At 41.2% G+C, this 14,760-nt stretch overlaps 2 protein-coding genes across 11 annotated transcripts in view; one reads left to right on the forward strand and one right to left on the reverse strand.

The window, feature by feature from the left end:
* Positions 1-14,760, forward strand: part of cryzl1 (crystallin, zeta (quinone reductase)-like 1) — a 93,490-nt gene that overhangs the window by 68,993 nt on the left and 9,737 nt on the right. For all 3 annotated transcript variants that reach the window (XM_072259943.1, XM_072259940.1, XM_072259941.1), the window contains 2 exons: positions 4,941-5,059; positions 10,066-10,171. In XM_072259943.1, coding sequence (XP_072116044.1) covers positions 4,941-5,059; positions 10,066-10,171 — 225 coding nt within the window. The remainder of the gene's footprint in view (positions 1-4,940; positions 5,060-10,065; positions 10,172-14,760) is intronic.
* setd4 (SET domain containing 4) overlaps positions 1-14,760 on the reverse strand; it is a 148,522-nt gene that overhangs the window by 13,625 nt on the left and 120,137 nt on the right. The window lies entirely within an intron of this gene.

The following is a 14,760-nucleotide window of genomic DNA, read 5'->3' on the forward strand; positions in this document are numbered from 1 at the left end:
TATACACCTCTATCAGGTCACCTCTCATCCTACGTCGCTCCAAGGAAAAATGGCCAAGTTCACTCAACCTAATCTCATAAGGCATGCTCCCCAATCCAGGCAACATCCTTGTAAATCTCCTCTTCACCCTTTCTATGGTTTCCACATCCTTCCTGTAGTGAGCTGACCAGAACTGAGCACAGTACTCCAAGTGGGGTCTGACCAGGGTCCTATATAGCTGCAACGTTACCTTTCAGCTCCTAACTCAATCCCATAATTGATGAAGGTCAATGCACTGTATGCTTTCTTAATCACAGAGTCAACCTGCGCAAATTTCTCCTCATCTTCATTCTAAAAGAACAGCCCTCTATCCTCTGGTCCTAGCTCCCATATCATTAGGAAACACCCTCTCCACATCCACTCTATTGTATTGACTTTATTTCTTACATCCTTCACATACATGAGGAGTAAATATCTTTACATTACGTCTCCATCTAAATGTGTAATTTGCAATCATAGTAATTTATAATAAATAGAACAGTCAATGTAATATAGAGTACACTCAAATCACCGTGAGTTCATCAGTCTGATGGCCTGGTGGAAGAAGCTGTCCCGGAGCCTGTTGGTGCTGGTTTTAATGCTGCGGTATTGCTTCCCGGGTACTAGCAGCTGTAATAGATTGTGGCTGGGATGGCTTGGGTCCCCAATGATCCTACAGGCCCTTTTTACACACCTGTCCTTGTAAAGGTCCTGAATCATGGAAGTTCACAACTACCGATGCGCTGGGTTGTCCAAACCACTCTCTGCAGAGTCCTGCAGTTAAGGGAGGTACAGTTCCCACACCAGGCAGTGATGCAGCCAGTCAGGATGCTCTCAATTGTGCCCCTGTAGAAAGTTATTAGGATTTGGGGGTCCATACCAAACTTCCTCAACCGTCTGAGACGAAAGAGGCGCTGTTGTGCCTTTTTCACCACACAGCTGGTGTGTACAGACGACGTAAGGTCCTGGGTGATATGGATGTCAAGGAACTTAAAGCTGTTTACCTTCTCAACCCCAGATCCATTGATAGCAATAGGGGTTAGCCAGTTTCCATTCCTCCTGTAATCCACAACCAGCTCCTTTGTGTTTGCGACATTGAGGGAGAGGATGTTTTCTTGACACCACTGTGTCAGAGAGATGACTTTTTCCCTGTGGGCCACCTCGTTATTGTTTGAGATAAGGCCAATCAATGTAGTGAGGCCTTTCAACATTCAATAGGTTTCAATTAGGTCTCCTCTCATTCTACTGAATTCTAGTGAAATATAGGCCCAGAGCCATCAAACACTCTTCATATGACAAGCTGTTCGATCCTGGAGTCATTTTTGTGAACTTCTGTTGAACACACTCCACTGTCAGTACATCCTTTCTAAGGTAAGGGGCCCAAGTTGCTCACAAGACTCACCAAGAGAGGCCTCACCAGTGCTTTATAAGGCACAACATTGCGTCCTTACTTTCGTATTCTAGTCCTCTTGAAATAAATGCTAACATCATATTTGCCTTCCTCATCAACAACTCAACCTGCAAATTAACTTTTAGGAAATCCTGCATAGGACTTCCAAGTCCCTTTGCACTTCAGACTTTTGAATTTTCTCTCCATATAGAAAATAGTCTACCCTTTTATTTCTTCTACCAAAGTGGATGACCATACACTTCCCATCACTGTATTCCATCTGCCACTTTGCCTATTCTAATCTGTCTAAATCCTTCTGTAGCCTCTCTACTTCCTCAAAAATACCTGCCCCTCCACCTATCTTCATATTGTCCACAAACTTTGCAACAAAGCCATCCATTCTGTCAACGCACATAAAAATTGCTGGTGAACGCAGCAGGCCAGGCAGCATCTATAGGAAGAGGTACAGTCGACGTTTCGTGCTGAGACCCTTCGTCAGGACCTCTTCCTATAGATGCTGCCTGGCCTGCCGAGTTCACCAGCAATTTTTACGTGTGTTGCTTGAAATTCCAGCATCTGCAGATTTCCTCGTGTTTGCATCCATTCTGTCATCCAAGTCATTGACATATAACGTAAAAAGAGTTGGTCCCAACACAGACCCCTTTGGAACACCACTAGTCACCAGCAGCCAACCAGAACTTTTGTCCTAATGGCTCAGCAACCAACACTTGTAAGTGTTTAGGGCAGTTAAAGTTGCACCTTAAAATCAGTTGGTAATACTGAACCAAATTTCTAATAATGCTTTACATTATGGTTGTAAGTAAGTGTTGTTGTGCAGCAGCTAGCACATTGCTTTACAGGATCAGCAACCTAGTTTCACTTGCCACTGCTGTCTGTAGGGGTCTGTACATATTCCCTAAATGCTCTTGTTTCCTCCCACATTCCAAAGATATACAGGTTAGGGTTACTAAGTTATGGACCTGTTATGTGGGTGCTGGAAGCATGGTGACACTTGTGGGCAGCCTTCAGCTCATCATCAGATTGTGTTAATCATTGATGGAAACCACACATTTCATTGTATGTTTCAATGTTTCAGTGTGCATGTCACAAATAAAACTAATCTTTCTTCTTTCGAATTACAATTTTAATACACATCTACTAACGGAATTAGGGAGTCAGTAGACAAATGACAGGTGGGATTTTGCAAGCTAAGCTTGTCTGATCACTGGGAACGTCTGTGCTTTCCTAGGCCTTTAAGTGTCCTTGCTTAATGACCCTGTTCCTCACACTAGATATTTAGCTATCCATTTCCCACAGTCTGACAAACCCAGCTACATTAGGATAAAACTAAAAGGAACGCTAAAATAAATACAGCCACAGCCCTGCTAGTTAAACATGAAGCCAACTTTCTGTGAATGGATTGCCTGTTGTAGTGCAACTGTTAAAATTACTAATGGGAAAGTTTGATCCATGTTTTGGACAGTTTTTCCCAACATGATTGACATGTTCCCAACCTACTCAGATGGATTAAAATTCAGCGCTCTGTGTTGAAAAGCATTTGTGTCTTTATCTTGCAATTGGTTGGGTAGATTGACTCAGGTTTTTTAAAAAAAGTCGACAAGCAAAATGAAAATTTAGACTGAATCAACACGGAAGATACTGGAGGAACTCAGCAGGGCAGGCAACATCTATGGAGGAAAATGAACAGCTGATGTTTCGGCCTGAGAACCTTCCACAGGACTAGACAGGTAGGGAATAGAAGCCAGAATAAAAGAGTAGGGAATGAGTGGGGGGGGGGGGGGAGGAGATGGCAACTGGCAGGTGATGTGTGAATCCAGGTGGGGGTGCAGGTGGATAAAGAGCGAATAATGTGAAAAACTGGAAGGTGATAGACAGGAAAGTCAAAAAATCGAAGGAGAAGGAATCAGACAGGAGAGTACAGTAGATCATGGACAGAATGCAAGGAACCAGAGGGTGGAAGATGAAGGTGATGCACAGGAGAAGGGAAAGAGAAGGGCATAATGGGGCCACGGACATATACATGGAGAGGTAGTGGAAAATGTGAAAAACCTGAAATTCCTTGGAGTTATGTTGTCAAAACAGCTGACGTGGACCACCAACACTTTGTTGCTTGTAAAAAAGGCACAACAAAGACTCTTCTTCCTCAGAAAGCTGAAACAGGCCAAACTTCCACAAAAGCTGTTGCTTAACTTCTACAGAAGCACAATTGAAACCATCCTGACCAACAGCGCCACAATGTGGTGTGTCAGCTGCACAGCTACAAGACTTGCATCGCGTGGTGAAGGCGGCCCAGCGAATTGTCAGGATGGAGCTCCCAGGACTGGACACCATCTATTCCAGCAGACTCAGGAGGAAAGCAATCAGCATAACCAGAGACACCACACACCCCGACAACTCCCTGTTTGACCCGCTGCCGTCCAGCAAAAGGTTCAGGACACTAAAAGCCAGAACAAATGGACTGAGGAACAGCTTCTATCCCAGAGCTGTGGCCTCCGTCACACCACTCCCACAGAACAATGACTGAAACTGTGAGCACACACAAGCACACACAAGGACTCAAATACTTGCACTAACGGCACTTTGTGCATTACTGTGATATTCTGGTGCTGCTGCAACTTATTTTCTGTTACTTATCTATTTAATACTGTTTTTCTATTACTGTCTTGTTTTTATCTACCGCTTTATTTAATTGTCTGAGAGGAAGCTAAACAGAGTTTCATTGTACCTATGTATAATGACAATAAAGATCATTCAATTCAATTCAGATATGAGGGTAAACAGAGCAGCGGAGGAAACAAAAGTGAGTGACTACCAGAAATTAGAAAAATCCATGTTCGTTCTATCAGAATGGAAAGTACCAAGATGGAATATAAAGTATTGCTTCTCCAATCTGTGCCTGGCTTTAACGTGGTAGTGGAGGAGGCTGTGGACAGACATGTCAATGTGAGAATCAGAAATGGAATTAAGAGAGCAATCCCTGTGGAAAACGGAGAGGGGAGAGGAAGAGATGTGCCTAATGGTGGGATCTTGCGTCTTAAGAAATTTAGATTTGAGTGTGATCTTAGTTCATTTTAGCTCCAAGCATTACAGGGTGACACTGGCAAGATGCTGAAAGAAGTTTAGTTGTGTACCATTTTTATTAGACACTAGTGCGTGGTGTGGTGAAACTTGCCTTTAAAATTGACCATGTTTTAAAATAATTCAAAACTTTTAAAGATTGGAATACACTCTTACTTAGATACAGACTATTTTGATGGTTTTGGAATTGGAAAGGTGGTAACTTGAATTGCTGCTGCATAATTTAACTGTGTATCTGTATGACTGTGAAGCAAAGAAAATAAATAACCAAAGTCAACTTTTGCCAAAATTATAAAGGGGGGGGGGGAATTTATCACAAAATGCTCTTGATGTCTTAAAAACTGTATCAAACTTTGTTGTGACAGTATCACTTATCTCATGATTTCAGCCGCCATGGAATAAATGATGTATGCTTTGATATCTTGTGCTACAGTGCAGCTCTACAGCAAGGAAGATGAGTTTGCTGCCAAAAAACATCTCCCACATAAACATGACATCATCAGTCTTCTAGCTGTTGCAGGTCACTGGATAACAACAGAAGAGGATCTACAGGTAATACGGAAATATCACTGAAATACCTTCTTTACTTTGTCAATATTACACTGCTTTGCAGGATACAGAATGTGGAATTTCACAGGGAATCTGATCATTTGAGATATTCCCAAAAATTCCTTCTACTTGTAGTTTCTGCAGAGAAAAATTCAAACCTAGCTATTACATTATAAAATGACAGTAAAATCATATGACAATCTACAGTAGAATAGGGAAAGAAATCCAAGGGGCTGGGAGTGGCTCAACTTGGTTTCTTTATAACTTAATCCAATAAATGTATTTAAATTACTAATCTTGACAGGAAAATCCTATGATCATAAATCATGATAGATAAATAATAGTTTCATATTTGCATTTGTGACTTGCAAGGGAACTATAGGGCTTTACCATGTATCCTGTAAAACAGGAATGTTGCCTTAATTCAATATTCGTTTCCAGTGTTACACTGTTTTAAAAGATTTTGGATAAATTTACTAGGTTCACTGAAGAAGTTTTTCCTGTTTTTAGTTCTCTTTTGTACCAATAATTAATGTTTTAAGTTAAATACCTGATCTCACATTTTAGTACAAATCTGAAGTAACTTTGCCCATTCTAATGTTCCAAAAAACAAGTATTGGATGGTGCTCAAGTGAGAATGCTCAGCCTATTATCTGCTGTTGGGGAGTGTTTGGAGTCATTCACCTTTAAATTAAAACAATGCATTTAAATTGACATAGATGTTTTCATGAATGTTGGTGCAATAAACAGATAACGGGGAGAGGAATTTGATGCATTCACTAACAGAGTTAGATGAAGAAGAATGGAAACTGGCCATCACTATGAATGAATAAGTGACCCATTCATATTCTGTACATTCTTGTTAAAACTGTATTTACATAGAATTAGACAAATAAGTGAAGAAAAATAGTAAATTAATTGCAAAATTCCTGAAGGCATAAGCCTTGCAAACATTGCTAAACGTTTGTGTTTGAGTCTGTACAATAATCTAAGATTCATGTAGGATACAATGTTGCTATCTACATCTGCAATTAACCAAAGGGTAAATGATATCAGTTCAATATTCATTCAACTGTCATTACCAATAAAAGTAGAAAATATTTGATTTGCAGCTTGATTGGAATAGTTCACCAGCCTAACTCATCACACTGTCTCCCTACCACTACCATTAATGCACCTCATTAAACATAATGGTGCAGGGTTTCAACCCAAAACATTGCCAGTTCTTTTCCTTACACAGATGCTACTCAACCTGCTGAGTTCCTCCAGCAGATTGTTAGTTGCTGCAGATTCCAGCATTGGCAGTCTCTTGTGTGCTCATTAAGTATAATGTGCTGTCTTGATGGGATGCAAAGTTAATGCTCACTTTGTCTCATTTCTTTCTACCCTTTCCTTTCCCTGCTCCCTTGAGGAGAGAAGCCATGATTATATTGATTGGCAGAAAAGGTTTGAAGACCGAATATCCCTACATCCCCTATTTTTTATATTGCTGTGTTTTCACGCCTTCTTATTTTCTCAGCCAGATTAGTATGGGTATTGTGATCAGTTTTCAATCTCATTTTTAACGCTAAAGGGATTCAGCCAGTTTATTTCATTAAAGCACACCCTCACAAACCAAGGCTTAATTTTTTGGAAACACAACAGTACCCTTGCCATGCTTACGTTTTGCACATAAAATATAATTATGTTTTCATAAGCCAAATGTAAATGTAATTGAGTTTTTATTTCAGAATCAGAATTACTGTTACAGATGTCGTGAATTTTTTTGTTTGGCAGCAGCAGTATAGTCCAATACATAGTAAAAAAAATACTACAAATTACTTAAATATATATAAAATTTAATTAAATAACTGGTGTAAAAAATAGTGAGGTAGCGGTCTTGAGTTGTTTCATTCTCCGTTCAGAAATCTGATGGCGAATGGAAAGAAGCTGCTCCTTAAATGCTGAGTGTACGTCTCCTGTATCTTATCCTTGATGGTGGCAATGAGAAGAGAACATATACTGGGTGATGAAAGTCCTTAAAGATGGATGCCGCCTTTCTGAGGCATAGCCTTTTGAAGATGTCCTCTGCTGGAGAGGCTGGTACCAATGATGGGGGTGACTGAGTCTGCAACCTTCTGTGACTTTTTCCGATCTTGTGCAGTGGCCCCTCCGTACCAGGGTGATGCAACCAGTTAGAATGCTCTCCACAGTACATCTATAGAGATTGCTAGAGCCCTTGGTGACATACCAAATTTCTTCAAACTCCTAATGAAACATAGCCACTTGCTTGCCTTCCTACATAATTGTATCAATATAGATAGATTATCAGAGATGTTGGAACTGCTGAATATTTTTTTTTAAATTCTGATTCTTTTGTTCTAAATAATGGTCAAACAGTTCCTTCAGTCATGATCATTTGCTTGTAACATGAAGTCCAGCTACAGCAATATCTTAAATGTCTCCCTTTTCATTTCTATATCTACAGTAATTTCATTCTTTGCAAATCCAATTCCAGATCATTCAGCTGCATTTTATTTTATATCAGTGAAGATCTTAAACAATTAGATTGCATTTGCTGCATTGTTTTTTCATTTGCTCTTGCATGGAGTATTTTGTGTGGTATGATGGTGGTTATTTATGTTATTAAAAGAGGGAGGAAAAGATAGCAGCGCGACCGTTCCGAATGAATATCATATGTGTTAAGTAGGGGGCCGTGCGCAATCTGGATTTGATGGAGACAGCCGTGAGAAGCACAGAGGAACACCTGGAGTAACTTCTGAAATGCCCGCTTTGCTGCCGCTGCTACTGTGCGATCGAAAATCTCTGGAGACGAAGGCCCCAAATTCTGGGCTTTGCCTATTGCCTATTGCCTATTGCCGGGGCTGGGGTCGAAGCACTCGGCAGAGATGGTTCTCAGTGCTCGGTATCGGAGAGCTGGTCGGAGGCTCGGAGTTTTCGGACGGACTCGGAGTCGGACTGTGGTCGGATGCTTCCAGTATGCTGCATCGGCAAGTTTGCGGCGCTGGAGGTTCACTGTCTGCGTGAGATGATGGGACTCTCGAGAGAATTTGAGACTTTTACCGTGCCCGTGGTCTGTTCTTATCAAATTACGGTATTGCTTTGCACTGTTGTAACTATATGTTATAATTATGTGGTTTTTGTCAGTTTTTAAGTCGGTTTGTCATGTGTTTCCATGATATCATTCTGGAAAAACTTGTATCATTTCTTAATGCATGCATGACCAAATGACAATAAAAGAGGACTTTATATTTTGAACGGTCTAGCCTAATAGCCCATAGGATGTAATCTCCTTTTAGAAGATTCGATTATTTAAAAATATCTGATAATTGATGGCAATTAAATTTTCAAAAATCTGCCAAATAGTTTACTAACACTTCTTGCAAATGTACAATTTAAATATTTGTGAAGAATAGTCACGTTCAAATGCAAGCAAAGAATATAGGAGACAACAAAATGGCCCAATCACGCTCATGTGTAATATCTGTGTGCACAAATGCAAGAGCAAGGAGATGGGCAGTGTTTGGAAGATGGAGGTTTAATTCCCTTCACTGTCTGTAAGGAGTTTTTATGTTCTCTCTGTGACTCTGTTGAGTTTCCTCTGGATGCTCTGGTTTTGTCGCACATTCCAAAGACACATGGGTTATTAAGTTGTGCTCATGCTATGTTGGCACCAGAAGCATGGTGACACTTGTGACCTGCTCCCAGCATATCCAGCATTGGTCATTGACGCAAACAACACGTTTCACCATATATTTCGATATCCATGTGACAAAGAAAGCTAATTTTTAAAACACCACAGTTAGCAAAGAATTATCAATTTCCTCTCTAATTTGGGTTGCAGAGGCCATTAGAGCATCCCTGCTGCAATAAGATCAATTAACTTGACAGAGTTAGAAAGTCAAACTTGCGGACATTCAAGTCAGTGTAACTTAAATAACCACCGTCTTAACAAACAAAACATTCTGGGTTCCTAAAAAAAAAGTAGTTTTTTTGGCAGCACCTTTACACAGTTAATAGAGCTGTTGCTTCACAGGTCCTTTGACCTGGGTTCAATGTTCACCTTGAATGTTATCTTTGAGAAATGTTTACATTCACCCTGTGACTGCAAAGGATTCCTCTGGTTGCTATGGTTTTCCCCTGCATCCCAAAAAATATGTTGAGTTGGTAGGTTAACTGGCCATGTTAAATTGCCCCTAGTCGATGGTAGAAATTGGGAATGTAGGGAAAATACAAACACAAGAGATTCAGCTGATGCTGGAAATCCAGAACAATACACATAATATTGGAACAAAATCATCAGGTCAGGTAGCATCTATGAAGAGGAATAAAGAGTTGACATTTTGGGCTGGTGCCCTTCATCAAGACTGGAAAGGAAAGGGGAAGAAAGCAGAATGAGAAGATGGGATAGGGGAAGGAGTACAACATGGAAGAGAGAGGCAAAGAGGTGAGAGGGAAGATAGGTGAGTTTTTGGGGGGGGAGGATGAAGTGAGAGGCTGGGAGATGATTGGTGAAAAAGGTAAAGGGCTAAAGAAGAAGGAATCTGATTGGAGAGTAGAGTTGGCCATGGAGAAAGGGAAGAAGGAGGGGCATCTGAGAGGGGTGATGGGGAATGGCAATGGAGAGAAGGAGGAGGGGAGAGATATTACCGGAAGTCAGAGAAATCGATGTTCATGCTGTCAGGCCAGATGCCATGCAAAAGGAATATGGTGTGGCTCTTCCAACCTGAGCATTGCCTCATTGACAGATGGGAATGGGGAGTGGAAACAAAATGGTTGGCTACTGGGAAATCCTCCCTGTTGTGGATGGAGAAAGGATACATAGGGAAAATAAATTGTTTGGCACAACAGCTATTTGTAAATGAACACTTGACGAGCTGACGTTGAGCCAAAGGACCTATTTGTGCTGTATGACTTAATGATTGTATGAGATCTGCAACTGGTAAAATTTTATTATTTTAGAATATAACTTGGTATCTCTCTCAAGGCTTAAATTTTTACTTTCACAGCTGGATCCGCCTGACAGTCGACTTCTGTTTTGCAAAGGAGCAAGTATTTCATTTCTGAATGAGGAAGTATGGCAGCTATCATATATGCAACAAGGGAAGTATCTGCGTATCCTTTCCTCAAACCTAGGGGTAGTTAAGTATCAACCTGCAGAATGATAATGCAGTTGAAAACTGCACAGTATACAGTACATGCCTATTACTGTTTTTTCTAATTAGGACCCCACATTAATTTTAGTCTATTGATACTGCTGGAGATTTGACCATGTCAGTTACTCAATGTTTACAAGTTACTCTATTTTCATGTGAGGGATTATCCTTATTGTGAGCCCATATATATTCATTGGCCACTTTATTAGGTACCCACTGATGATTATGTTCATGGTCTTCTGCTGCTGTAGCCCATTCATGTCAAGGTTTCACATTCTATGCATTCAGATATGCCATTCTGCACACCACTGTTGTCACATGTAGTTATTTGATTTACTGTCACCTTGTCAGCTTGAACCAGTCTGGCCATTCTCCTCTGACTTCACTCATCAATTAGGTGCTTTCGCCCACAGAACTGCTGCTCATTGGATTTTTTTGTTTTTGTTTTCTGCACCATACTGTGTAAACTCTAGAGACTGTTGTACATGAAAATCCCAGGAGATCAGCAGTTTCTGAGATACTCAAACCACCCAGTCTGGCACCAACAATCATTCCACAGTCAAAGTCACATTTCTTCCCCATTCTGATATTTGGTCTGAATAACAACTGAACCTCTTGACCATGTCTGCATGATTTTATACAGTGAATTGCTGCCTCATGATTGGCTGATTGGGTATTTGTATTAACGAGCAGGTGTACAGGTGTATCTAATAAAGTGGCCAGTTTATGTATTATGTTTTGGATTTACTTTACAAATATTTTTCATACCTTATCTTCATTTTCCTAAATTCTCTTTTAATATCTTCACTCTCTGTAGTTGAACGGTCTTACATAACAGGAGAAACAAATGGAAGCTTATCCTAGACCGTGTGTACCAAGTCATGCAGTGAACTCTGGATTTGGCAATCCCACCCATTTCTTGGACTTAAGAACATGTTTCCCTGGAGTCCCTTTAGTCTCCTACATGAATGCCTTCCACTCTGACACTTGAAGTAGATGTTTTCCAGTACATTTCACAGCTTATTAAAATTGTTTTCCTCTAACTTAGAACCTTTACTCCTATTTTACAATGAACAACACACACAAAATGCTGGAGGAACTCAGCAAGCCAGCGAGCAACGATGGAGAGAAATAAACAGTCACAATATCAGCCCGAGAAGCTTCATCAGGACTGGAAAGAAAGAGGCATAAGCCAGAATAAAAATGCGTTGGGGGGTAGAGAAAGAGGGGTACTACTGCCAGGTTAATAGTTGAGTCCAGGTAAGAAGGAATTAGGGTGGGGAAGGGTGCTCAAAGGGAATGATGTGAAAATCTGGGAGGTGATGGGTAGAAGAGATAAAGGGCTGAAAGAGGAGGAATCCAATAGAAGAGGACAGTGGACCATGTAATAAAGGCGAGGAACCAGAAGAATGTCATGGGCAACACCATTAAACATAGGATCAGAAATAGGCTATTAGGCCCATGGAGTCAGCTCCACTATTCCATCATGGCTGATTCATTATCAGTTTCAACCCCAATTCAACTGCTGTCTCCCTATAACCCTGACTAATCAAGAACCTATCAACCTCTGCTTTTAATGCACCCAATGACTTGGCCTCCACGGCCCTCTGTGGCAATGAATTCCACCGATTCACCAACATCTGGCTAAAGATTTCCTCCTCATCTCTGTTCTAAATGGATGTCCCTTTTTTGAGGCTGTACCCTCTGGTTGTAGACTCTCCCACTATAGGAAATGTCCTGTCCATATCCACTCTATCTGGGCCTCTCATTCTTGGTTGGTCATGCTCTATTCTTGGTTGGTGCAGCTGTAACGAAACTCAATTTCCTTCGGGATCAATAAAGTATGTCTATGTCTATGTCAATATTCGATAAGTTTCAATGAGATCCCCCCCTCATTCTTCTAAACTTCACTGAGTACAGGCCTAGAGACATCAGACACGCCTTTTCATTCCCATAATAATAATTGTGAACCTCTTCTCAACCCTCTCCAATGTTGTGATGTCATGAGTTTGGAGGAGGGGGAAGAGAAGGGCTTAAGGGACAGAGGATTGGAAGTCAGCGAGCAATGAGGAATGAAGGAAAACTAAAGAGGGCAGGTAACAGAGGGGAGTGGTTTCCAGGAGTTAGAGAAATGAATAGTTCATGCCAATGAGTTGGGGGCTATCAAGACCGAATGTTAGATTTTGCTCTTCCAACCTGCATTTGGCTTCATCATGGCAGTAGAGGAGGCTGTGGACAGACATATTGGTGTGGGAATGGAATATGGATTTCAAATGGTTGGCCATTGGAAGATGCTGACTGTTGTGGCAGATGAAGCAAAATGCTCAACATAGGGGTCCCCCAATTTGCGTCAGGTCTCACCAATGTAGAGGCCAATTCTCTGGATTCTATCAAGAAAGAGTTAGATAGAGCTCTTAAAGATAGTGGAGTGAAGGGATATGGGGATCAGCCATGATCACAGTGAATGGTGGTGCTGGCTTGAAGAGCTGAATGGCCTACTCCTGCACCTATTGTCTATTGTCAATGTAGAGGAGGCCACACCAGGAGCTTCTGTTATAGATTTGCAGGTGAAGTGTTGCCTCATCTGGGGGACTGTTTAGGTTCATCATTTGGATCATGGGAGGTGGTAGGGCAGGTGTAGCACATACCATTGGTGCAGGGATGAGTTATAGTAGAGGGATCTGTGGGGAGGAATGGGTGGACAAGGGAGTCACATTGAGAATGTTCCCAATGAAAGGAGAGAGGGAAAGAAGGATGTGCCTGGTGGTGGGATCCTGTTGGAGATGGCCTAAGTCATGGAGAAATACGTTGGGAGGAGTTGGAGTGAGGGTAAACATGTGGAAATTAGAGGCAATATGGGTGAGGACACCACCAATTGTGCTGGAAGAGAAACCCTGTTTTCTGAGGGGGGAGGAATGGCAACTAGAATGCAAAACCTCATTTTGAGAACAAATGCAGCGGAGATGAAGGAACTGAGAGAAGGGAATAGCCTTTTTACAGTTGACAGGAGGAGAGAAGGTATAGCCAAGCTAACTGTGAAAGTCAGTCGATTAGTAAAAGATAATCAAGACAGAAAGATCAAGAAAGGGGAGAGAGGTGTCAGGGATGAACCAAGTAAATTTGAGTGCAGGGTGAAAGTTGGAGACCTGAGTGCAGGAAGCAGCACGAATGCAGTCCTCAGTGTAGCGCAGGAAGAGCTAAGGTGAGTTACCGGAGGAGGCTTGCAACATGATCTATTCCACATAGCCAAAGAAGATATCCCTGGATGCAGGGATGGTGCCAGTAGATAGGAAAACTGCTAATGTGGCATTTCTATAAAGAAGGGCAAATCTGAGAAACTGTACAGATATCTGTAAAAGTAGAACCTTTTGGGTAAAATTTACTGTAGTCTGCAAGAATTATGATTAGTTCCCACAAGGCAGGCTGGTCAAAAAAGTAAAGTACCAAGGGATCCAGAGTTGTAAATTAGGTCCAAAATTGGCTTAGCAGCAGGAAAGCTTTTGCTAATGGGGTTCCTTTGGGATGAATGTTCTCATGTTGTATTTGTAATATTTACTTAAATATGTCATTACTGTTGATTTTAAATATAAAATAATTCAAACCGTACTCAATATTTTTAAGTAGACAAACTCTTTTAACAACATTAGCATCACCCATTTTCCCACAAATTATCTTCTTCATGAGGGCAATGACTCGCTTGCTGGGGTATATTATTTTCCAAAACTCATGTGTTCTTGCTGCACAAGCCTGGATGGTGAGTAGCTGGCTATCCAGGTGCACAAAGCATCATATTCGAACTGGAACCTGTCTACATGCAGCATTCTTGACATTTCCAGAGAGTAATAACTGAATGTCAATCAGTGACACAAACCTTGGCCTAAATTTCACACCAACTACACCATGACTACATATATGCAAGGGATTCTGCAGATGCTGAAAATCCAGAAAAACACACACAAAATGCTGGAGGAATTGGGCACCACAGTAGTGTAGTAGTTAGCATAATGCTATTACAACTTGGGCCATGGGAGTTCAATTCTGGCATTGTATGTAAGGGGGAGGCGTGGCTGTGCTGGTGAAAAAAAGGCATCAAGTCAGTAGAAAGATGTGACATAGGTTTGGAAGATGTCGAACCCTTGTGGGTTGAGTTAAGAAACTGCAAGTGTAAAAGGACCCTGATGGCAGTTATATATACAGGCCTCCCAAGAGTAGCTGGGATGTGGACCACAGATTACAACAGGAAATGGAAAAGGCATGTCAAAATGACAATGTTATGATGGTCATGGGAGATTTTAACATGCAGGTCGATTGGGAAAATCAGGTTGGTAATGGATCTCAAGAGAATGAGTTTGTTGAATGCCAAAAAGATGGCTTTTTGCATTTTGTTGTTGAACCTACTAAGGTATCAGCTATACAGCATTGTGTGTTATGTAATTAACCAGAGGCAATTAGAGAGCTTAAGCTAATAGAACCCTCAGGAGCCAGTGATCACAATACGATTGAGTTCAACTTGAAATTTGATAGGGAGATAGTAAGGTCTGACAGAGC

Source organism: Mobula birostris, chromosome 6 (assembly GCF_030028105.1).
Source record: "Mobula birostris isolate sMobBir1 chromosome 6, sMobBir1.hap1, whole genome shotgun sequence".
Taxonomy (NCBI): Eukaryota; Metazoa; Chordata; class Chondrichthyes; order Myliobatiformes; family Myliobatidae; genus Mobula; species Mobula birostris.